This window comes from Oryzias melastigma, linkage group LG16 (assembly GCF_002922805.2).
Source record: "Oryzias melastigma strain HK-1 linkage group LG16, ASM292280v2, whole genome shotgun sequence".
Classification (NCBI taxonomy): domain Eukaryota; kingdom Metazoa; phylum Chordata; class Actinopteri; order Beloniformes; family Adrianichthyidae; genus Oryzias; species Oryzias melastigma.
This window is the reverse complement of record NC_050527.1, coordinates 2,225,938-2,251,542: the sequence shown is the minus strand read 5'-3', so window position 1 is coordinate 2,251,542 and position 25,605 is coordinate 2,225,938. Positions and strand designations below refer to the sequence as shown.

Below are 25,605 nucleotides of genomic sequence, written 5' to 3'. Positions count from 1 at the left end.
CAGTCTAGAGTTTATAAATGTCACTTCATATCCTCTTTCATGGAAAGAGAGCTGTCATTTTCAGTACCTGTGGAACGGAGAGTGAGCTGACCCCAGATGACGGATCATAGTCAGCCTGTGGGATTTCCACGCCGTCCTTAAACCACCTCAAAGATGTCTCCTTTTTCACGTTGGCCGCCTGTGAGCGGGAATAAAATCAGTTTCAAAAGGCTTTTGATCATTGTAATGATTACATTTATGTTAAAGACCTGGAGTAAAAAAAAAAAAAAAGAAAAAAACAACACCTTCAGATGACTAAAATGTCCAAGGCTTTGTTGATTTCAAATCTAACTTAATAATTTATTCAAATTGTTCTTTTTAGTAATTAATTTCAACAAGAGTCAGAATTTAAATAAATAAAAATAAATTTTAAAGTCATTTTCAAATAAAATATGAGAGATTAACAAGTAATAAACAGCAGGGAGAAAATCCAATCTCTCAGGAAAGCTGTTTAAGATTTTATGCTGCATTTAGATTTTCTGGAATGATTTATATAGGTGGCATACAACAACATACAAAAAAATAATCTCAACATGTAAAAGAAAAAAAAATATTCAATTTATGTTTAACAATTTTATTATTTTAGGTACATTTTTTATTCATAAAAGTTGTTTTCTGATAGAGCAGCCAAATATTGTGTACTTCAAAGCCAATCTTGTGCTTTTTTAAAAATAAATCCCTACAAAAAATATATAAGAAAGCCCTAAAACTCTTGATTTTTTATCTGTTTATCTGGATTTGTAAGATGCAATGGGCTACTGTCTTATGTTTCCAATTTCTATGTTCCAAATGGAAAATTGTTGCGTAATATAAGATTTGGTAAAAAAATATATAAATAAATGCTGCATTTGGGCTTTTAATTGTCACTTTAAGATGTTTAGTGTTTCCCCAGCAAAAAAAAAGTTCTTTATGTGAGATTCTATTTGCTTAATTTAATAGAGTCTAGATGTTTTGGTCTAAATGAAGCACTTGTGTGGATGGATTCTGGATTTTTGCAGCTGCTTTTGCATTTTGATGCAAAAGCACAATAACTGAGTAAAGAATTTTGCCCTGAGCCAAAAATAATAAAAAAAAAAAATCACAGCCATTACTCATTTAGCCTTGGCAGCAGCATTAACTTTGACTGCTCTTATTTGTTTTTATTTTTTTTAATTAAATGTATGTGGTACCAGCCTCTTTTTAAATGATCATACAGTTAATCTTAAGGTTAGAGCATTTCCTGAATGCAATTAAACATTTAAAATGGAGTCCATCAAATGACTGAAATGTACCTCCTGTTTTCCCTCTTTTCTTTAACAGACCAGACATTTATTTTGATGTCAGTTCTGGGTCAATACTTGATCTTCTCTTCTACTGAAACTAATGTTAGTTTATAAAATTGATAGATCCATATTTGCTGAATGCGGATGTGAGAAAATAACTGTTATTTCATTTTAGGAGCAAATTAGAATTTCAGAATCTAAATTAAAAAAATCCTCCCCAATGTGCTTCAAGTGGTAATTAACCTACAAAAATACACATTTGATCTTAATTTGATAAATTAAATAGCTGAAATGATTATATTTTTCTCTCATTGATGGTTAAAAATTCAAATCAGAATGAAAAATATTAAACTTAATGTTGAATGCAATGGAGGATCAGTAAACACTGAACACATTACTGTATGTTTAGAAATACCTTGCATTTTATGGTTAGCTCACAATCCTCATTCACACTCCATGTCAGGAATTCCTGGAAATACGGTCCTTAGAAAACAAACAAACAAAAAACAACAATAAAACATATTTCTTTATGAGAAGCTCATTGTAAAATATGCCAACGTAATAAATAAGGTGGATTCAAATGCAGTTAAATTTTAAATTCAATCATCAGAATGGGTTTTCCATGCTTGGAGACCTCCTTTGAATTTAAATGGTGACCATTGTGTGAGATAATCAACTTGCACAGGCAGGAACTGGGGAGTTTGTCCTCCACACACAAAGTCAGAACCTCTTAATCACATCTCCGATGATGAAAACATGCAGATGAGAAGCAGTGACGACCTCATTTCATTCACTCTGTTCTCTCTTAGGTTTAAAACAGAGCATTTCAATAGAAATCCTACTTAAACGTTCTGATGCATAATAAAAACCTGAGAGATTTTTTGCAAAGGATTGAGGAATCTCTCATTTATTATATCAAATGTTGATGTTCTATTTTCAGTTTGGAGTGACGCCTCACCAGCCTTCCTCTGCACGTCCCGCCGGTTCGCCTCAGCCAAGGCCAGCGTCTGACTGAACTCTAAATGAGACACAGAGAAGCCAGGATGAGTAGAATCCCAACAGGTGATTTTGGGGTCGATTTCAGAGCAGGGACCACTGAGCACAAATGTGGTCATGAAGAATTACCTCTTTTAAAGACCCATTCCAATGAAAGTTGTGTTTTTAACATGTGCATGTGAATTTTTCGGATGATGGAGGACATACATTAAGAAAATTAAGCTTAAAATAGCATATCTGAGCATTTCTTTATTCAAATAGTTGTGAATCGAGAGCAGACAGAAAATTCTGTAGAAAAAAGCTTGTGTTTGTGACAATTTCCCTGCATTCGCTTGTAGACGACCAGATTCATGTGCGTCTTCGTTTTCCTCGTCTGAGCTGGCATCGGGCTCTAAACTGTACGGCTCAATATTGCCTGCAATTCTTATTGGCCTCGTAACGTTAGATTACGGAGCTGCAAGCTACCGGAAGAAACAAAGGCATGATGGGAAGTGGAGGCACAGACTACGGCAACAATTTAGCCCAAAACTCTGGGGCTAATTTCTGCTAAAAAACTGCTGCTCTGCAGAAACTATTGGTAAGAATCAGGCGATTCAATACGAATCCTGATACACATCTCATGATTTATCAAAAAAACTCTTGGGATATATATTGGCAAGAGTTTGGTGATATGATACGTGTTTCATGATATGATATGTATCGCAATACATTCCAAGACTGTACCAGAGCAATTTTTCCCTTTTTTTCAGATTATGACTTAAAAAACTGCATCTGAATATTAATACGTCTTACATTGTAATAAAATGGTAAAATTAATTTTATTTATGAGAAACAATATTTCATGTACAAGTTGCTTTTACCCACAAATTCATGGTACTTTTCTTTTGGTAAATTAAAATTATCTATTTTTAAAGGGAAAAATCAACATTGTCTGATTTCCATTACAACATAATTTTCAATAGATTGAATGAGACTTAACCAATAAGGTTCTAAAAGTATGATTGAGGAAATAAAGTGCTGTTTATTTCCAACATTGCTAAATCTAGCATTGAAAGGGTTCAGGAGCCTGAACGGTGCTTGAACGGGAGCTTCAAAACTAAACATTTCAGTGTGATGACTGGACAGAAGAGAGCTCTTGAGTGTTGTTACGTCTGCATGTTTTTTCACACGGGGAAGTAAACATGTATTTCACCGCTAATCGTCACAACAACGGTATTGAACACATCGCTCTGATCCAGCAGGTCGCTAAACCACAACCTATTGCTGTGAAGTTCAGCAGAACTTTGGCCCGCTTCGTTGACAAAATAAATAATAATAAACATCCCTAGAAACTATAGAAAATGACACAACGTGACTAACACGGCATAATCACAACTTAAAAAGCACTTTGAAAATGGATCAAAAGATGATCAGAGTGGGACTTTAAATAAATACTGCTGTTTAATCGCCATCATAAGCTGCCAGTCTGTGCATTAGTGTGTTTCTGATTTATTTATCAAGCATCTCTTGGGTCACGACTTATTTTCCGAGCAGCCGCTCCTTGTTTTGTTGGCTACTTTATCACTGGAGCTGATACTTGACTGTGATCCATAATGCAGGCGGCATGAATACGACTCACTTTGATCCACTAAGAGCAACGTGAACTGGTTCTTGGCCCGGCCGTCCCTCAGCTGGGCCGTGTACGAGCCCTTATCCTCCCGAGAGAGCTGATCAAACAGTATCTCCACCAGACCTTTGGCCTTGTCAAAGTTGATTTTACGGTGCTGCAGAAAAAGCAAACAAATATTGCAACAGTACAAATCAGCACACGAACAGACAGATGATCCCACATGGATGCACCCTGATGTATAGAGAGAATAAGTTATGAGTCCGAGGGTCTGAACAACGTGTGCACGCCGCAGAGAAATTATTCCCCTTATTTCCAGACACATAAACAAGCAGGGACACGGAGGAAACAGCTTTTGAGCGACTTCACGACTTCTACGCCCATCGAGATAAATATCTGCTTTGCATGTTGATAGGTGTCAGCAGCCTATGTGATCTGCAATGCATGGCAAGCCTAAAGGCCCTAATCAACTAAACAGCCTTGGAATTCACAAACCGCAGCTGTAATCACCGAGACATAATGCATAATCAGTGCTGTTCAGACAGAGCTCTGATATCAGGGAAATAATGGAATGAATAAAAATGAAACTCACTGAAAGCTGTTGAGTGTGAAGCATTCATACGGGCTCATAATGCAGCGGAATATTCTGGGCTGCGTTTGTTTGTTTGTTTCCGTGGCCGCTCTGGAGGGTGGTTCAGTAACCCTGACAGCACTAATGATCGTTTTGAACTCGCCGTCATGACACATATTCATGCTTAATGAGGTTTTTTTCCACATTTATTTTGATTTCTGTGGCCTTTGGAGGTTGAGCTGTATTTTAAAGCAGCACATTCCACATCATATTTCATCATTTGTATTGTTTTCATCTTCGGTTAATAATGAGAATGGATTTTTTTTGGTTATTTTTGTCAACAAAAATGATGCAGATGAGCAAGTTTAATTAACTTTGGGGTAGTTCATGCATGTCTAGAAGAAGGAATTCACTTGCTATCGTTTTCAACTGATTCTAATGCATCTACAGTGAAAAATGTTTTAGTTTGTTTGAAGACGGGTGATTTCCCCGACTTTTAACTAAAAGCGATGTTTTGCCAGATGTGGCTGCGGTTCCCGTCATCACCTCAGGGTGATCTTCCTCCCCGCCAGACTTCATCAGATTAACTCATCTCCTGGTCCTCTGTGCTGCTCTGCACACCTGCTCTTCATCTTTGCTGACAACCTTAATTTCCTGTCCTAGACTGTTTATTATAACACTTATGGCTGCTTTGGATAACTGTTGACTTTTCATAAAGATGGATTCATCCACCTGTGAGCTGTAGACAGAGAATAGTGTCTCAGTCCTGATATTTTCCCAGAGTTCTAATAATAGGCGTTTGATGCTTAATGTTACGTTACAGACATTTGTAGTTCTAAAGTTCTAAAACAAGTTCACTGCAATGAAAAAATATACTGTACACTATAATAATACTTTTAGACATTTTTTTTACCAGGTTTTAAATAGTTTTAACTTCTCTTTGCTTTGCAAGCTTATTTAGAAATCAGCACAGTCAAGACTTGTTTTTGTCTCATTAAGAGCTGGGATCTCGAAATAATTACATTATTATTAAAATTAGTCAAAATCCTTTTTCTCCATACTCTAGTAATAGTAAAAACAAAATATTTAAACCTCAAATTTTACTGTAAATTTTGGTTCTATTTGAAGGATGCCATTTTAAAGTTCAATCAAAGGTTGACATAGTATACAATATTCATTGTCATTCATTTGGAAGCAAAAAATTAGATGTATGACACAAGAATAAGTGATGGATTGAAATTTTATGAGGATTTATCCAAGATCATTTGTGCTCACGTTTTGTTCTAAAAGAAATCATTTGCACGTATACTAGTTTATTTTTCGTCACTGCAATCAAAATAAACTACAATTAGGTACATAAAAATGTTACCGGTTAATTTGCTAAGAACTAGCAAAAAAATACTTATTCAAATTAATTTATAGATAATTCTAAGTTTGCTTTTTTTAAGCTTATTTTTCCTGTTTTTTAACGCTTGTGTTGGACTCCATGTTTTTAGATTTTGATATCTTATTTTAAGATGTATTAATCAGTAAAATAACTTGCTGCATGGACTGAAAATTGTATTATTTTATTGATTTTCCTCTGAAACCAAACAGTTGAGTTGGAGGCTGACTCCACTCAGCCCAGATTTGAAAAATGCAAGAAAGTGGGCGGGGCTAGGGGGGATGTGGGCTGAGCGGGGGAGGCGTGGTCTAGATCTGTGATTGACAGTGACTGTGAAGTTAGCTTGAGGTAACTAATAATTGTCCCCATTTATAGAGGTCAACAGCCCAAAATGTTGATTTAGTGTTTAGTTAGTGTTTTTCCTACTTTTAGGCTACTTCTATTTGCAATATATTTTTGGAACATTTCAAAAATCTGTGAATCATCGACTGAAATAAGGATAAAACATTTAAAACATTAAATGAGGCTTCCTTTCTGAAACTAAATCAAATAACAAATAGGTTCATGTCTTAAATCTAGCAAAGCTGCTATACAAAAATAATAAAATAATAAAACAAACATGCTTTAAAATTGGTGTTTTACTTTTACTACTATCAAAAATTTCTGATGTGTTTTTATTGATGAGGATAAGTTGTTACAACTCCTATAATATGGAAATTTCTAATATTTTTTTCTGATTGAAACAGACAACCAGGACATTTTAGACACAGAAACAACCTGAGAACTTCACAAAACTCAAATTACATTTTTCTACCCCAACAGATCCACATCAAAGATTACGGAGTGGCCTGAATTCAGGAACTCGGTCCTTTTTCCCAGACTAAAGCTGCAGGAGGACCCACCGGAGTGCTGGAGATTTCATGGTCGTTGCAGATCAGACGCAGCTCGGCAGCGTCGCTAAGACTCTCGGTCTGCAGCCAAAGACGAACGCTGCCTTTCTCGGAAACTTCAACCTCCCAGCCGGACTTTAACGCTATCACTGCAAGAGGAATCAAAAGCAGATCAATTAATGTTCAGAGGAATGCAAAGTTTACCAAATGAATGAATTGATCAGTGGATTTCTTAAAATTTGGAAGATTTTCTTTAAATAAGCATAAAGAAAGGATTCTTATTTTAGAGACCCACTTGAATGAAAACGGTATTTTTACATGTTCTTGTCGTATTTTTCTCACCATGGAGAACATATTTAAAGAAGATTACGGTTTAAATTGGATTTCTGAGTATTTCTTTCTTCAATTCACTGTGAATCATCAGAGCAGACAAAAAAATGCAGTTCCAAAGAGCTTGTAGTTGTTACAAACAAACTACAGTTGGAAGGCCACAAGCTCCCTGTTCTGCTCCTGATGCTTCCACTTGCAGACAAATAGATCCATGTACATCTTTGTTTTCCTGGCATCTGACTCACTGACAGTTGGACTGATTCAATATTGCTCGCCATTTTTGTTGCACCGCTAATGTTATTTAGGGCTTGTGAAGGGCTGTAAGCTATGGGAATGATGGGAAATGAAAGAAGAGGCAAATTTTTAACTACTCTGCAGAAACTATGTTCTTTTAAACAACACAGGTTTTTACAATTTTGCTCAAAAATGGCATAATCGTAATTAAAAGACCTCTGTGAACACTTTTACTGTACATCAAAAGATGATTGGAGTGGGACTTTAAGGAAAATATTTTAGTTCCTAAGACATGGTTTCTCCAACTTAGATTATTTGGCAACTGAAAACTTTCTTAAGATTGTTTCTATTCAAGACAGATTTTTTAAAATATTAAAACAAGTCTTTTTATTTTCTTAAGATCCAGTTTTTGCAGTTTTAACAGTTGAATTATAGGATACTTTTTGCCATTTTGCTGCAAGATACAACATTTTAGTCATACTTACATGGATTTCTGACTTGCCAACTGAGTTCTTTAAGCTGATCAAGGTCTGCAAAAAAAAAGAAGAAAGAAGCAGAAGGTTAATTCATCGGTGATCTGGACCAAAGCAGCAGCAAACACAACACGTTTAAGCAGAAAAGTAAACCGGGAACATATGCTTTGTTCGGATGTGTGACCTTGTGGAAATGGCTGTGAGGCGTGTAATTACTTGCTTGGTGGGAAAGCTCATTAACCCTTGAAAGTGACAGCTCTGTATTTTTCTTCTGCCATTAGCTTCCTCAGTAAAATAGGGGGGTGGGGAGGGACAAATGAGATGCCATTTTTCTCCACCAACTTTCACTCGCCGCTTCCTCACCGCGCTGTGGCTGTACCTTCAGCTGTGAAATCGTAGCTGGATGACAGGTGGGGGTTATCGCTCATTTCCACAGTGTAGAGCCCCAGATCCTCCACTGACGGGTCTCTGAAGGTGAGAACCGACCTGACAGGCAGATTTGGAAAAAAAAAAGTGACACATGCATATATAGAGCTTCTTGTTCATCTGTCCACCATGAAGCAGAGGCCGTCAGCCATCACACTGTGGGCTGTAAATCTTCTCTGGCAGATGAGCACAATTACTGGAGATTGTCATTTTACATGAAAGATGGCCTTTTTTTGTTTAATTGCCTTTGGTTTGTTCTTGCTGGATCTTTAATCTTCAAGATGTTAAAATATAAAAGTACTGATGTACACAAACCGCCTACCGATTGTTCTTGGTTTCTGTTTTTGTCCTTTTAGCATCAATGGGGTCGCTGTAGTTTCTGCTCCAGAGGAACTCGCTCTCGCTGTTCATCTCAGAGGCCTCATAGCCCAGAAATATGAAGCCATCATCGTCCACGCCAATCTCAATGTCTTTAGTTTCTGAGAAGAACAGATGGTTGGAAAAACCCAGGTGAGCGGTTGATTGGTCCTACAAAATGTCTTTTCATTTTTAACTTTTTTATTTAATATCTTACAAAGGTTTTTTGCAAAACCAACATAAGAAACTTTCATAATCACTGTCACAAATATGTATCTATATCTATATCTATCTGTCTATATATATATATCTATATCTATATAGATATATATATATATATTATTGCATTAGGAGTAGACGAAAAAATGTAGTTTTAAAAAGCTTGTAGTTGTTACACACAAACTACCATCGGCGGGAAAAACATTCCCTGCTCTGCTCCATTTTGATGTACTCACTAGCAGACAAATAGATCTGTAAATGTCTTCATTTTCCTCATTTTTCTGACTCTGCAAATAATAGGTTGAGGTTGTGAGGGGCTGTAAACTAGTGGGGGAGAGTGTAAACAAAGGGATGATGGGAAATGAGTGCAGGCTTACTCTGTGCCAATAGTCCCACCCACAACCAATATCTAATGAACTCCTTAAACTATGTTCTAGATAATTTATTTTAATTTTGCCAAAAAAAATGTAATAATGATAATGAAAAGACCACTGGGAACACTATTACAATAGATCTAAAGATGGTTGGAGTGGGAATTATTATTATCTGGAACTCAATGTGAAGTTTGGTGGATTTTGTTCTGTTTGGAACAGCTTTTGATCTGAAATATTCTCTTATTTTAAGTCATCTTAAATAAGAATTTGTCAATTTTATAGAGTGTCATTACTAAAAAGAAACATGCATTGCATGCAATGCAAATGCATTTAGTTTACAACTGCATTTCTCATTGCCAGGAATCTGTTGCTTCCAATCGTTACACTTCTCCTACTTGCCTTCAGTCTCGCTCCAGTCATTCTGTTCTCTTACTTTTAATTAAACGGGACATCCCTCAGCAGAAAGCATTAGTTCCTTTAACATTTTCCTAATGACAGCTGGCTCAGCCGGCCGCGCCTCCACGACCCCGACCAGGATAAAGTCGATACAGAACTGCATGCTCGTCGAGCAGACTGACCGGGTCGAGTCCGAACCGTGACAGCCTCGGAGGGCAGGGAAGCGCGGCCCACTCCACACTCATTAACGGCGGAGACACGGAGGCGATAGGTCTCACCAGCCTGAAGCCCCGTCACCTGAATGCCACGAGAAAGAAGTCAATCATTTACCTGGGAAAATATATATTTGAGCAATTTGTGCTTGTGTATGGTGGGGTTTATAGCTCAGACAGCAGCAGACATGAGACTCTGCTGGGTCAGAACATGAGCATACATTTCTCACCTTATAATGTGTGTCAGAGATTGGCTTTTTATTCAGAGGAGTCCAGCTCTCTGACTCGTCGCCCTGACTGATTTCCAGCAAATAGCCGATGACAGGCCCCCGGCCTTCATACAGCGGAGCGGCCCACAGCAGCACCAAAGAGCCGTTTCTCACCTCCCTGAACTCCAGGTCGTAAGGGCAACCTGAGGGACGCGGAGTTGAATAAACTTCAGGTCAGACTGCATCTGTGTCTGCTCTTTTTGTCACAGTGAGGAGTCAAAACAAACCAGAAAAAAGAAACGTTCATCCACAGCTGCTCTCTATATGTTGTAATCAACTAGTGTAATGATTTTCTATCACATTTAAATTATTAATGGAACACAGGAAAGTCCATTTGCCAAGATTAATGAGCTGTGCACCAAAAGATGTCCATTTTTACTCAAACCGTCTCCATTTTCAATATTAATGGCCAAAAAAAATGAGTGTGAGCGGTACCAGACATGCAGAAACAAATCCTTTAACAACAACACATTTTGTTTTAATCACATTTTGAAGTAAAATACACAACTTTGTCCTCAAAAGTGTAATTTTCCAGTCCTAATTAAGTGGATATAACACACTCAGCAGTGAGCACAGTGAGGGCAGCATCTCATTCTGCAAGGATTTAGCCACTTCTCATACTATATGCACAGTGGGGATATTAGTTAGGCCTCCTGCAGACTTTATTGAAGTAAAAACAAGATGCTGAATCCCCTTTCAGAATTACATTAGAATATTTTTCATAGGAAACTTTTAATGAATACCAAAAGTTAACTCAGGGCTGTTAGTTTAGACGCCATTACAGCTACTTTATTATTCACTTAACTGCCGACCCCCACTGCTCTCTGTGTACTTTAAAGGCACGATGAGCAAATCATGCTGGAGTTACATCCCTGGCTTTTTATTTAGCTGTAAATGACCACATACAGCTATATTATTGTGGGCAACAGGTAAAAGTGTCTCTTTCTGTTTGATGGATTTTATCTCATTGTGAAAAAAAGATGAATATGTTGTGTTCTGTGTGTGTTTTCTTTGCAGGCAGTCTGTGGCTCCTCCTTGTGATCTGCTGATTTTAAAGCTGTCTGCGCTCACCTGATTAGGTTTCCTCTCTCAGTGTTGGTCTTGTATGTTCTTCCCCAAGTGTTCTAGTTTGTTTATTTTTGTGGCTCCTTTAGTTTTCCCCGTATTGAGGTGATTTTTGGTGAATAAAGACTTATTTTGTGAACCTTAGCCTTTGTTTGTTTCCTGCATCTGGGTCTGTTGACCCGTGACAGAAGATAGAGGCATTTGTGGGCTGAAAATATTTTTCTATGTTCATTCAATTGTAAAATAGTTTAGACTCTTGGTAACTAGTCCAGCAGTTTGTTGATGAAAAGTAGGTCTATAATTTATCCTTATATTCTTAATCATTTTTACTTGTAATTTTAAGATTATTGACTGTTTTTTGTTGACGATAAAAGCCAAATTTAAATTATTTCCCTATGGATTCTCCCCACTCTTATATTTAGCCCTTTAAATGTAGAATTATAGGGGAAAAAAGTGTCCAAATTCCCACTCACTACATAAGTGCTCTATATAATGCGTTCGCCATTTTGTGTAACTATTTTAATCTACAGCTATGTCCTAATCCCTAACTACTAAAAACTATATAGTCCAGGATTATATAGTGACAGTAATTTTTTTCCGTAAATGCCAGATATGACTTCACAAAGTGAAAATGTAATCAACACAAACATTTCACGATGTCTATTTGTGACTTCACTGTGTTCACTGTGTTAAAATAAGGATGATTTATTTAAAAAAAAAATTAAAACACACAATGCATTATGGTCTATATTTGCTAATGCAGTGAGCATCGATCATTGACTGTATAATCACTGGACAGGAATAGAGAAATACACAGATATTTTATTTGTCAGAATAACCATCCTTGCTCTGATACATTCTTTTTAACATCTTCTTTCTAATCCTAATTTTATCAAGATATTTTTTTCTTTATTGCAAGTTATTCAAGCTGTAAACTAACCAATCAGATGGCCCCACCTCCAATGTTTGATTGACAGATTCTCCTGTGGCGCTTTCAGTGAGAGGGGAGAGGACTTTGAACAAACTCATTCATGATTGACGACAGTAGTTCCTCTAAAAACATGAGCCAGACCGACTGGGACTAATCAGAATGGTGGCAGACGAACAGGAAGACACAGGCTTTGGCCTCATTTTGGGAGAAGGAGAGGTATTGCATTTTCTAAGGGTGACATCAGCACCTTGTTAAGTCCAGTTAAATAATACGTCGATGGGATTGATGCATTGATTTTTGTCAAAAACTTCTGGGAAATTTCTCTGGCACTTGATTTTGGAATTGTAGATTCGGACAGCACTAAAAAATGGCCAATGCACTATATATTATAGTATATAGTGAGTAGTGAAGGAATTCAGTCATACCCTAAAATTCCAAAAGTGAGTGCCCTAGAAATTTCCCAGAATTCTCTACAATCTATGCTCACTAGATTTAGGAATTTTGACCACAATACAACAATGTATTTAGTTTGAACAGTTTTGTGAGAAAAAAAAGAATATATTGTTTAAATAAACCATCAACATTATCATCATCAGAACACAGTGGTTTCAGAAATAGTTGGCATAAAATACTTGTATTTATTAGGTTTGCACTTTGTGAAATTAACCCTTTAACACCGGAGCTCCAGTGCATATGTTCTTTAATTTACTGTAATTTTTTTATTGTTAAAGCGGCTCAAGCTGCTTTTCTCCTTCAGAATCTGCTTGAAAAGTTGAATGCCTCAGGTAGTGAAGGTTAAGATAAAAAAGTAGTGAGCATGGCATCCAAAGTGGTTTTATAGATAGTCCCGCACTATATAGTTTTTTAGTTTTTAGGGAGTTGGGAGGACATTCGGACACTGCAGTGTCTTTAAATCTGGACGTTCTTGATGACATCATCAATAATCGTCGGCCATCTACCTTATCGCGTAGCTGTCTTTCAAAATACATCGCTTTTACAGCTTAAAAAAGTCTCCCTTAAATTAAAAGTCATTACATTGAAATGTAAACTTCTCTGCTTCACAGCACACCCACGTGAACAAATGTGTTTCTCCTCAGCAGCACAGCGCAAATTGCGATGCAGAACCACCTCCCGGAGGAGGGAAACAGCCTTAAGTCCCTACAAATTCCCCTTAAAAAAACAATTTCGGACACCACTAAAGCTCCAAATCCCTCCACAATTGGAGGGGTAGAGGAAGAATTCAGATTCGGCCAAAGAGAACAGACAATAAAAGAGTACTGATTTGCAGCAAAAACACACAGATCACGATTCAAGTTTCCAAATTGTCTTTGCAGTACTTTAAAACAACAGTTTTTGTGTAGTCAATCACCTGGTTGTGGCATTGTCCACTTTTCACAAAGAAAAGCTTCACTAGCATCAGATGGTTTCCCCACACCAGCGAGGTTAGCAGCAAAAACACGAAAGTGGTAGAAATGTCCACATATCAAGTTGGAAACCTGCAGATACAGACACACATCTTAATAAAATTCATTTTTTTAAACAGGATATGGTGACACACCTCAATAAAAGGGAATCCATGAAGATATAAAAAAAGGAAAAACTTGAAAAAAAAATATGTCAAAACCCTTTCCAATAATAATTTGTCTGGGATAGGCTCCAGCAACCCCACGACCCCAAAAAGAGATTTAGTGGGTTCTGAAGATGGATGGATGTACCTCACTCTTCCACTAGATGGCGATCAAATTGTGCATAAAATGTTGTCCTCCTCTGCAGGATCAGTTTTGCAAACTGTTTTATGAGGATGCTCATATAAAACTCACAAACAGCGGATCTTCATTTGCACTAACCGAAACATTTTCAAGCAAAGACATAAATCTTTTCTAATCGATGGAAACTTTAAAATGATCCACAACTTGAGTGCATCTTCCTGAGCAGATTATAACCCAGTTTACTGCACGCAATTACTGCTTCAGATTAGAAAGCTGGATGCGCCTGTCCTGTGTTTGGGTTGTTTATGACCCATTAGCTGCTGCGGTGCAGAGTGAAGTTTATGGAATCTGATGCTTTTATTTAGGGGTTTGTGTTAAAGCTCGGTTCACATTCTAAATGCAGCTTTAAATATGAACCCAAAGGGAAAATTATTGATGAATATTAAACCAAGACAGTCTTATGATGCATAAAACAATGAGCTCTAGCTACATTAAAAAGGTGTTTCAATGCATCTAATTTACATTAGTACTAATATTCCATAATTTGTTGCTTTACGCTGTTGTGTTTGCACAAGCTCCATTCTCTTTAAAGGTTTGCTAATTTATTAGTCTAATTAGAGCAAGATTAGTAAAGTGTCCCTGACCACAAATAGCAGAGTCTAATCAATATTCCGATAAGTCTAATTTGCTTCCAGGAAGCCAGAAAGTTGATTTAAATAAAACCTTGAATGTTTTTTTTTTTTTTTTTTTCAATGAACAGTCTTGCTTTGCTGCAAGTTTTCATGGGAAAACTTCTGTCCGGCAAGGTGACCTGCAGCGCTGGAGACCGCACAGCAGTGATCCACGGAGTTTCTCTTCAAATAAACTGGCTTTAATGCGGCTGACAGAAGCAGCCAGTCACATATCTGCAATATGTCTAATTATGGGGCACCTGTACTCGCTGGGTCAAAGATTTTACTTTCCACTGGGTCTCCATGGACACTGCTTGTTGCCTAGTGACACAGCCAGTGTGAGTGAAGGAGCTTTAGCAAATACTGTCATGATTGGAAAAAGAACATTCTGCTTTGTATAAATGTATTATTTGGCAAATATTTCAGTCGTTTTTGCATTTAGATTTAGAATGTTTTGTTGGTTTTGACAAATTTGCCAATTATTGTAATTTTTTTATTGATATCAGTTTAAATTTCCTTTATAAATCAGATTTCTATTGCATCTGACCTTCACATATCTCACTCTGTGTTGCTTTAGGTATTTTTTTTATGTTTTTCACACCTTAAAAATATTATATAAGTTCATTGCTTGTATTTGTGGCCTTCCCTTTTTTGTGCAGCTTTTTTAAAGTCTCTTTGATCTTTTCTTTTCTGTTGTCTCCTTACAATTTGTCCTGCTTTCAGGACCACCTCACATAACACAAACACAAGTTCACAAGACTTTCAGTGTTGTTAACTCAACACATTTTCCCCACATCAGTAGAAAAGAGAAAAAGATTTTCTTGCTTTATGTTAAAACATCAACAAAACCCAACCAATAATTCATAAGTTCTCAATACTTTAAGTGAAGGAAACAAACTCCAGACAACTTTTTAGCTTAATTACTGATGCTGATTCTTTTTGGTCTCCAACCTTTACCTTTAACACTTAAAGAGTTATTTGAGTTGATTTCTCACAGTAGAAGTCACAAAATCTTTCTTCACCCTTTAGAAAAATAAGACACTGCTAAATATTCATGTTGCTATCATGATAAATATAAATTCACTTTTGTATAATTGGCATAAATAAACATAAACCTGAAAAGATGTTTTATTTTTCAAAATATAAAATAGTTCATAACTCCTGACAGAAGTTCACTTGACATCCTTTCAAAATAAAAGACACCACATACTGTAGGATGCCAATGCAGCAAATGTAGTGGCAGTTAGAATCATGTAAGAAGTAATTACATAAAACACATTGCTAATTTTGAATGGTAAAAAACATATACTTATATAGCACTTAAAGGCTTTCTTATAGGACCAAAGCGCTTCACAGTCACAGTTCTATTCATGCACAAACACACACTCACACACTGCTGCCAAATTGACGCCAACCTATAACCACCGGGAGGGAGTAATGTGGGGTTCAGTGTCTTGCTCAGGGATGACATGGGAATCAGAGTGGGAACCAAACCTGCGATTTTCTGATCTGAGGTCGACCGCCCTACCTCTGCACCACAGTAGCCACGTCATTTTACCGCATATATCTGCCATAAACTTAACTAAAATTCAATCAGAGCTAACTGATGTCTCCTTTCCACTGAACGGTCTGGACCGGACGGGTCAGCTCATGGCCGGTTTAGAATGGTTTGGGAGCATTTTCATTGAGTGTTGGACCATCAAGGTGCATGTAGCGTTTAGGCTGATGACGTAGCAGTGCATCATAATGGTGCAACTACAGTGGTTCTTCGTGTTTGTAGATATGGTGTGTCACCGGTCCCTAACCCACACGAATATGGGGGAAATTCTGAATGCAAGGAATTTAATATTTATAAAAAGTAGATTTCAGGAGGCTTAGAATTATTCAGCCCAAAAGAGGACAAAACTTTCAGCTTGGATCTTGAGTCAGGAAAAGCGCTGACTGGATGCTTGCTGATGTCGAACTACCTCTCCGAAAAATCAAAGGATTTCATCGTGTGACAACAGTAGCTCCGCCCTAACTGGTCCATTCCATTTTTCTATGGACCTACGACCAAAAATGGTACGGATCAGTCTGGACTAATGGGTTATTCTTATAATGGAAATGCTTAAAATACCACACTGGTCCAATCCAGTTTGGTTTGGACAGCTCAGTGGAAACGAAGCATAAGTGACCCTTACTGTTTTTTAAGTACCATGAATTATTTAAAAAATAGAGAATCTTTTATGAGCCCATATGTCGAATTCTGGCTGCTTGCTAATCTCAAATGGATTTTCTGTGGTACATGGCACTCAAAAAACTCAAAATGTTTCAGTATGACTCCAGACTGCGGTTGTTGGTTTGTTGGAGCATTATGGGTACTGTAGTCAGGAGCCTGGCGGAGTGAATGACTTGAATAAAGTTTGACTTTGAAGCTTCAGACTGCAGACCCCTGGTCTAGGTTATTAGGCAATTAAATTAGCTCTTAATTAGATTAACAAATAATTCATAAAACCAAATTCAGTATCCACTTGGAAAAAAGTTGGATACTCATTATAATTGGTTCAATATATCATCTGTCAGACTGAAAAGGATTTTATAGAGTTGAGAGCATCACTAACCTTAAATTGTCGTTTTTTGGCTGGTTTGACATTGACCTCCCGCCAGGTTTCCGTGCCCTTCTCTCTCTGATCCAGGTAGTACCCCTGAACAGGACTCCCTCCGTGACAGGAAGGAGCCCTCCAGCCCAGCACCATCTCTGATCCAGAGCACAGCAGCAGGCTGATGGCTGAGGGAGCGGAGGGAACATCTGGACAGACACAGGAATCACAAGCAGGAACAAAAGAACGCCTGCTTGGCTGTAAATCTGCACAGAGAAGCCGCCTGAACAGAAAAGAGGAAACTCGAGTGACTCCCCGAGAGACTTCAGCTTCTGTCTCGATTTGCAAGTTCTCGACTGTCGGCGCCGCACAAAGGATCCTCAGATGACAATGAAGGATGCATTCAGCTTGCTCTCAATTTGATGAAAATGTATTTCTCACAAGGATCTGGGCTGGTGCCATGCAACCCCAGGTGATGCCAGAGCAGCGGAATAGATGTGAGAATGTTGCCGGGAGTGATTGGCAAGCCAAATGAGTCATCACCGTACTGTACCGCAGCCAGCAGGGAGCACATTATATTATATGAGACGGCACAGGAAGTCAGAGGGGTCGGCCTTACACTGACTGATAAGCCACTTGGTGGAAGCTGCATCACAAATCAGGAGCAGACGGATGTGTGGAAGGCACTCAGGCTGCATTAGTGTCTTTTTTTGTACTTACTAATAGCTGATTTGACCATGATGGGGCGAGACTCGTCTGAATATCTGCTGTTTCCAGCTCGGCTTACAGACTTCACCCTGAACACGTATTCCCTGCGAGTCTTCAGGCCGTGGACTGTAAACCTGAGAACATCCGATCAGTTAGGATTCTTCTTCTCACTACCAGCTTTTATCCTACAAAAGTATCGTACTCTGACCTGGTTTTAACCACAGGTTTGTTGTTGACGGTCTTCCAGTCCTGTTTACCAGCTTCACTGTAGTAGAGATAATATCCCAGAATTCCATTTTTGTCTGTGGGTTCCTCCCACTGCAGCAGCACAGAGGTGTCGGTGTCTCTGACGGCCATTACTGAGGGAGGCGGAGCCGGCACAGCTGAAAAAAATGACACCAACAAATAACTAAAAACCTTGTTATGAGATCATTTATGAAATGAAAATAAACCAAAACTGATATAAAAACGAGAATTGCAACCTTTAAACAATATAAAGATAAGTTTTTGTTAGGTGCAGTTTTAACACACAGAAGCACTCTCATAAAGATTGATTGATCTGGTTTATTTCTACAAAGATTGTGAAAAATACAGGACAAAACATATTATAACACATTTATGTCACATTTGACTAATTAAATATTGTAATTATTAACTAAAGTCAAGTAGAGTTTGAGTTTGCTTCAAAAGGAGGGTGAAGAAGCACATTTCTTTGATCCCATCCCTACTGAGTTACTTCATTTTACCTTTTATGTAATCTGTAATCCTAGAATTTAATAAGAGAGGATCCTGTAAACATGCAGAATCATTGGGAGGAGCTTCTATTTTTTGCTTTTTATTGATTGTTTGAAGGCTGATGAAGAAAAAATATATTTTGTGTTTTTTTACTGACAGTATGTGTCTAAAGCAGGGCTCTACAACCTGAGGATACGCCGACATGCAGCTCTTTTATTCTTCCATTGTGACTCTTTGGCTTTAAAGAAAAACACTAACAATATGAATAAATTGTTTTTTTTAGCTTTTTAAATTGAACCTATCTTATATTATTAAAATTAACTTTTTTTAAACCAATGCTGACATTACACTTTATTAGGAGGCCTCGTGTGCTTTACCAGTCCTCTAAAATACAAACATCAGATCTCTAAGCAAAATGATAGTTAAAAGTAATCGACTGTTAGAGATGTTTGTAATTAGAATATGTTCAAATCTTATCTTCAGCTGCATAATAGTGTCTTCTTGCTGTCAGAGGAAAATGCCTCAAAATGATAAAGAAATCCGCTGTAGCAGGAGGATGTTATTTGACACAAAGTGGGTTTTATTTTGAAAGGAACGTGAAGCCGTCTAAAGGAGAAGAAGAAGAAACTGTTAATGCTGTTATAATAAAAGTCTTACAAATATGTTAAGGCTATAATTTATGAATAAACGGTTTGATAAACACACACACATAAACAAAATGTATTTTTCTGTACGGTGAGGTGGCATTTTACGGCTCTGGCTGGATTTTGGTCACTAAAAACAGAATCAAGTGGCTCTTTTAGCATTAAAGGTTGTAGACTTCTGGTCTCATGTGATCATCGGGTTAGAAACAAACTCTGTCTCTGGTTTCTATGCCCTAGACCGACTTCCTGCATTTTTATTTTTACCTTTCAACTGCTTTAGCTGTGGAAACTCACTCACATGCTGACACAGCTTCTATTTTCAGGTGATAATATCCGGAAGAGATTTTCATTAGATTTTTTTGTGCCAACAGATCAGCTTCAGTGTCACACTGGGAAAACTTTGACGCATCAACAAAAGCAATTGAAGAGAAAAATGTATTTAAAAAGTTAAAATAATTAGTTTAGTTAAGTTTGTTTAGCGCAAATAAAATACACAACAAGGATTCATTAAAAGAAAGTCAAGTACAGTGCAGGGAGAGGAAAAAATCCAAATGGATTATTCAAGGCCTCCACCCAAAAGAATCAAACATTCATGTATATTCCAAACGTTTTTAAAGAAAAAAGTGGCAATACATATATTAGTGGTTCACCAATAGCAGGATTTGTCTAAAAATGACAATAAAATCTAATTAAAAACAGAAAGCATAAATATACAATCTATAAAAGAACACTATTGGGATGAAAGTGAAATATTTTTAAGATTTAAAAAACAGTATGACATAAGATAAAACAAGTACATTTTAGTTGAGAAAATAATCAAACAAATATAACGAAGACTCATTGAAAAACAGAAATGAAATGCTTTTTTAAACACTTTGAAGCGTTGCGGGGTTTTATTGCACAAGGGAATTTATTCCAACGTTTTACTGCCCAAAATTTAATTGAAAACTGACCTTGAGAAATGAGATACTTAGGGATAAATTAGAATGTAGCTGTAAATTAACCATAAAATATGCTGAGAACTGCTCAGGCATATCCCCTTCACAAAACAGAATATAGTATGTAAAAACACAGATTTTAAAAAATATTAATATTATGAAGAGAGAGAATTTGACGTTTCTGAAATAATGCGTCACCAAACTGTTTTGTTTTTTGGAAGCCAATAATAAATTAAGACAAAAAAAGGAACAGTCTAAGTTTTGATAAAATAATAAATTAGATTTTTAACCTTTATTTTACCAAAAAATTAATATTGAGATTAGAAGGGAAACCTGGCTGAAAGGCATCATCACAAGAAAATAAATACAGTTAAAACAATAATGTAGAAATACAGTTAAAATGAACAGCATAAGAATAATTAATAGTATGTGTAATACAGTCGGGTCAAAGGTGATGTGCATATTTCTTTTCAAAGCTCAAAAAGTTTTGATGACCTGCATAGTAAAAGAAAGCGAGTGTAAACTGGCACACTTAAGTCCCCTCAGATCCAGCAGCTCCTGCATCAGCAGCTCAAGCTACAGGGAAATGCTGAAAGCGGAGTTCCTCAGAAAGTAACTGACCTTTGCAGAAGGCAGGGTAATGAATGGGTAGCAGCGAGAACAGAAATATCCTCTTACCTTGTGGTTTTGCGAGGGAGACGGGTGCGCTGGGTTCAGACGGGTCGCTGACGCCGTACTTGTTGACGGAGCGCACTCTGAAGCAGTACTGCTTCTCCTTCACCAGGCCGAACACCGGGAACCTCGGAGAGCTCACCACCACGTCCATGCTGGCCAGGCCCCAGCTGGTCTGCCCCGCCAAGGACTGATCCAAACAAATCATTACACACAAAAAATGTCTCAATGCGAGGACACTCTCATTATCCCACAACCTTTAAATATTTTTCAGACGGAGCTCAACTTCAACCATTTTAATTTCTTTTCATTAGTTGATCCACCATTAGTTTGCAGACAAAGAAAAAAAGAGGACTGGCTGCTCCATGCATAAACAAATAAGGTACTTTTTTAATATAGAAAGACAAAAAAAAACAGTTTTGGATCTTTAATATACAGCGTTTGTTTTAGCTTCAGGTGGAAAACACAACAGAATGAAGAATCCAGAAGTGATTATAATGTTCAGACCTGAGGGCAAAGGGGGTATTTGAATGTTTCCTCTCATTATATAAGCAGGATGAGACAGTTGCTTTGAGTCATTTCAGATCCATTTGACAGGTTTATTACCCGAGTAACTTATAAAATGTCAATTAAATCCAGTTCCTGTGGCAGTTTGTGCATATTGAAGTCAGGATGTTAAGATTGTGATATTAGTGAGTCAAGGATGTTTTTTTTTTTTAACAGAAAGTTCAGGTTTTAATGTCTAATAATTAGAACATTTTATTTATTTAGTATTAATTTGAAATTTAAATCGTGTGGTGTGCACACCACACGATTTACTATCTGGTGTGCACAAGAAGCTATTTATTTATTTATTTTCTTAAATCGTTTTTTCTTTAAAGTCCCTCTTTTTTCTCCTCTCTTGAAAGTGGTGCACAGCGATATGATTTGCATCCTAAGCAGATGTTTTTTGTTTGTGTATCTTCGGGAGTCTGACCTGCTCCACGTAGAAGGTCAGCGGTTCTCTGCCTCGGGGCTCAGGCTCGGTCCACCGCAACACTACGTAGGAGTCGCTCACCTCGCAGGCATGGACATCGGTGGGAGGAAGAGGAACTCTAATCTGACCTGCACGGCAAAAATGTGTGGAGGAAAAAATGAAGAGAAAACAAGACAAGAAGGTGCTGCCGCTGCAGCTTTTCTTCACGCTTCCTCTTAAAGCGCTGAAGTTCCATCCACTGGATTTGATACAGACTCAGATCTGGAGAGATAAGCTCCACCTTTTCAGTAATCACCTGAGTAAAAGATGACTCAGCACACTTGTATTTGATTCAGCACACTTTCACCGACCCTGTAAGGAGATCAAGGAGCGAGGCCGTCTTCAGATTCAGCTGGAATCCTTCATTTTTTTTTTGTGCTGCCTGTGTTTCTGCGGGTCTCTGTGATTGCATCCCCTGAAGAGTTAGCAGTGCAGCGGTGTGGATAACACCGGAGTTCCACAGCAGAGAGAGTGCAATCATTTCAGAAATGCTGATCTGGAAGAGGCTGGAGGTTCATGTGTGTGTGTTTGAGTGCAGGTTAAACTCCAGAGAGCTTGTTTGAATCAGAGATGGCTGCCGCAGTGACAATAAAAAAAAAAAACCTCCACATCTTCTAACGTGTTGTTAAAAGCATTCTTGCATCATCTCCACACCTTATTTTGTCCATTTGTCTTTATCAATGTTTATAGATTTGTCTTGCATTAACTTTGCCGCCAAGTGTTGTAAAAGTTTCTTTATTTGCTTAACTTCCCTGAGCTGTGCGTCTTCCTGGAATTCACTTAATGAGAAGCTTTTTGTGGGAGTGTTCATGAAATCAAAAGAAATAAAGATTCTGATTCAAGTCTAGTTAATGTTAAAATATTACAAAAAAAAGGGAGTTATGATCATTTGTGAGATGTATTTAAATAAATCAGGCATTTTACACCAAACCATGAACTTGTGCAGGTTTTATTACGAGGCGGAACATTTAATATTTCTAATGTTTTTAATAAATCACAACAATAAATACATTTAAAGAGGCTAACTAGTTGAAAAGTAAAATAATAAAGTTCTTCTTCTTTTTTTTAACAGACAAAAGTAATGCCCTATAAAATAAATAAACTCACATTTGACAGTTCAAAATGACACTTCAAAACCCCCAAAATATAAAGAAAATGCGGCTGAATGACAATTTGAATTGAAAATCAAAATAAAATCCAAATAAATGATAAAAACTGAACATAACGTGGGATGACTTAATGATCAGTCTTCAGTTATTTTTTCTTCATATTAGTAGGTACATGCTTTCAGGTTGCAGACATGACAATATTTGTGTTTTATTATACAGCTTTCAGACAAGATTTTAAACGTCATGAATAGAAATAAACTTTAAACATATGGTAAAAGTAATGAAGACGATGTACTTTATTTAAAATAAGGCTTGTTTTAAATAAAATGATACACTTTATGATTGGGTTTCATAGTTTTTAATAAATTAACTTACAAAACATACAAAATTCAATTGAAATGTTAAATAAACTTATATTTAATCAAAAGTCCCAATAATGTGATTCAAGCATGTTTGATATGAAGACAAAAACAAACTGAAACTTAATCATTTTGCTGATTCAATTACTTGCATACAATTTACTATCCTTTTTAGATGAAAATTGTGATTTAAAAAATGTTATTGCAATTTTTTTTTATAATATTGGGGGTCATGTGTGAAGAAAATTAAACTCAAATCTACATTTTTGATTATTTCTTTGTTCACATTGTTGGGAATCTGGAGAACACGACAAAATGTCGTTGAAAAAGAACGTAATTGTGATGTAGAGAATACACTGGGGGACCATGAGCTCCCTGCCCTGACCTCTTAACAACAGTGAGGGGAAGGGGGGGCGGAGTTGCTTTAGGCCAACAATCCCACCTGCAACTCAGAGGGGAATTTCTGATGAACTACTGCCACACTGCAGAAAATATGTCCAAAAATAGGACAAGTTTTGAATTTTGATTGAAATCCGGCATATTAGATGATCGATTTTGGTCTTTAAGACTCATGTTTTTTGTTTGTTAATTATAAAGTTTGAAGTATGAAAGAGCTGATATGACACCAGACTACTCAAAAGAAAAATCCTGCATGAGGATAAATGAAAGAGAACAGATGTTTGTTTGAGTGAATTCTTTAAACCGAGTTGATCTGTTAGAGATGAACATATTTTCTGTTTCTGGAACTTTATTTAATAAAATCCCTGGAAATTTTGAGTTGGATTTTTTTTTTTGCTCCAGTAATATTTATTGAATTGCAGCTGTGAATTTATTTAATAAAATAAAGTTTGCCTGACAGCTGTCACCATTAAAAAAAAAAAAAAAACATTTTGCATACATGTGTATTCAAAACAAATTAAATTAATAAATGTGCCAACAGCTGTTCAGTTTTTTCTTAGTGTACATCATAAAAATATGTGATATACTGCACAGAAGCATGTCTAAATGTCTTCCACCAATCAGAAAACAGACTGCAGCCCACATCTTATTTTCCCGTGGCATCCTTGAACACAAATTCCCTCTCCGCTTCCTTTCTCATCACCCCATCTGTGAGTCTCATTGTCAAGGTTATCACTCCCCCTCACAGGCTTTCACTGCCCCCCGGGCCATTATGTGCATTACCACTACATCAGTGGGGGGGTGGGGGGTGTCTCCTCACTTTTCTGCTTCTGTAAATGTATCAAATGTTCATTGCCACCTCGATACATTTACTGCAGCTCATTGTGAAGCTGCGACACTGACACGAGCCTGCGGCGAGCTGGAAGAGGTGGTGTGACATTTGACAGAAAAACATGCTCCATGAAAATGTCCCATTTATGAAAAAAAAAAAAATTCTAAATGATTCTCACCTTCCAGTTCGTCTTTGGTGATGATGATGGTCTTTCCTCTGCCCACTTGGATCACTAAGAGGAAGAAAAAAAATCAGACAGATGAGAGTGACAAACATAAAAGGTGTTTTTGTGTTATAATATTAGTCAAACAGGAAGAGGCAAATGACGGGAACACGGGAGGATGAAGACGAGGCCAGCAGCAAATCAACCTCCTGCCCGTCCTTCATGTGTGTTTAATGATCCGCAGCGTCCATCTGTCCTCACCGCGACACACATACACACACCCTCTATAAAGATTTCAACCAAAACATCTTAAAATAAAAAATGCATTCCAGCTGATGATGCAACCAAACCCCAGTCACACCAGCCTTTGATTTGTCAGATTTATTTGCGAGTCCCTAACAGGGGTGACTGTGGGAAATGAGGTGGATAATCACGCCGCTGATGCTTGTTGTAGCGCAGAGATGATGGAGGTGACTGACAAATTAACGTAAAGCCTTTTTAGAAATAGAGTTTGTGCTCCCCATCCTGACTTCTGAGACACCTGTCTTCTGAAGAGCAGCGGTTAGATTCCTTAAGACAAATGAGCGTTGAAGTTAATAACGGTGATCAAAGGAGCTCATCCGGATTTGGTTCTGCTCGAATAGCAGGAAGAGGAGGAAGATAAAAGGAGGGGAGGAACATCGGAAGACTTTAACGACAACATAGATTCAGGTGAGGCATACAAGTCAAATTAGATGGTTACAGAGGTGTACGAAGTTGTGCTCTGTAATTTTGTGCGGCACTTTCAGGATGGAAGTGCATCTTAGTGCTTTATGGAGTAAAACTAAGACCAAAAAATATTCATGCTATCAAGAGAATACTGATAAAATTTGAAAGACAACAGTTAACTGTGTTAACTGGTGTTTTTCATGAATGAATGAATGAATGAACTTTATTTATATAGCACTTTACAATTGCTTGTAGCATACCAAAGTGCTTCACAATAAAAGGAGTAAAGAATAGAAAAAAGACAAGTTAAGAACAAAATATAAAAACAGT

General features: G+C 37.2%; 1 protein-coding gene across 1 annotated transcript in view; it reads right to left on the bottom strand.

The window, feature by feature from the left end:
- Positions 1-25,605, bottom strand: part of myom3 (myomesin 3) — a 72,153-nt gene that overhangs the window by 4,979 nt on the left and 41,569 nt on the right. The window contains exons 12-28 of the mRNA XM_024267986.2: positions 24,583-24,636; positions 21,667-21,794; positions 20,697-20,880; positions 17,910-18,084; positions 17,714-17,835; positions 17,015-17,202; positions 13,404-13,530; positions 10,000-10,181; positions 9,740-9,854; positions 8,534-8,690; positions 8,165-8,271; positions 7,798-7,842; positions 6,761-6,897; positions 3,916-4,060; positions 2,260-2,319; positions 1,717-1,784; positions 68-178 (exon numbers count right to left, since the gene is read on the bottom strand). Coding sequence (XP_024123754.1) covers positions 68-178; positions 1,717-1,784; positions 2,260-2,319; positions 3,916-4,060; positions 6,761-6,897; positions 7,798-7,842; positions 8,165-8,271; positions 8,534-8,690; positions 9,740-9,854; positions 10,000-10,181; positions 13,404-13,530; positions 17,015-17,202; positions 17,714-17,835; positions 17,910-18,084; positions 20,697-20,880; positions 21,667-21,794; positions 24,583-24,636 — 2,105 coding nt within the window. The remainder of the gene's footprint in view (positions 1-67; positions 179-1,716; positions 1,785-2,259; positions 2,320-3,915; positions 4,061-6,760; positions 6,898-7,797; positions 7,843-8,164; positions 8,272-8,533; positions 8,691-9,739; positions 9,855-9,999; positions 10,182-13,403; positions 13,531-17,014; positions 17,203-17,713; positions 17,836-17,909; positions 18,085-20,696; positions 20,881-21,666; positions 21,795-24,582; positions 24,637-25,605) is intronic.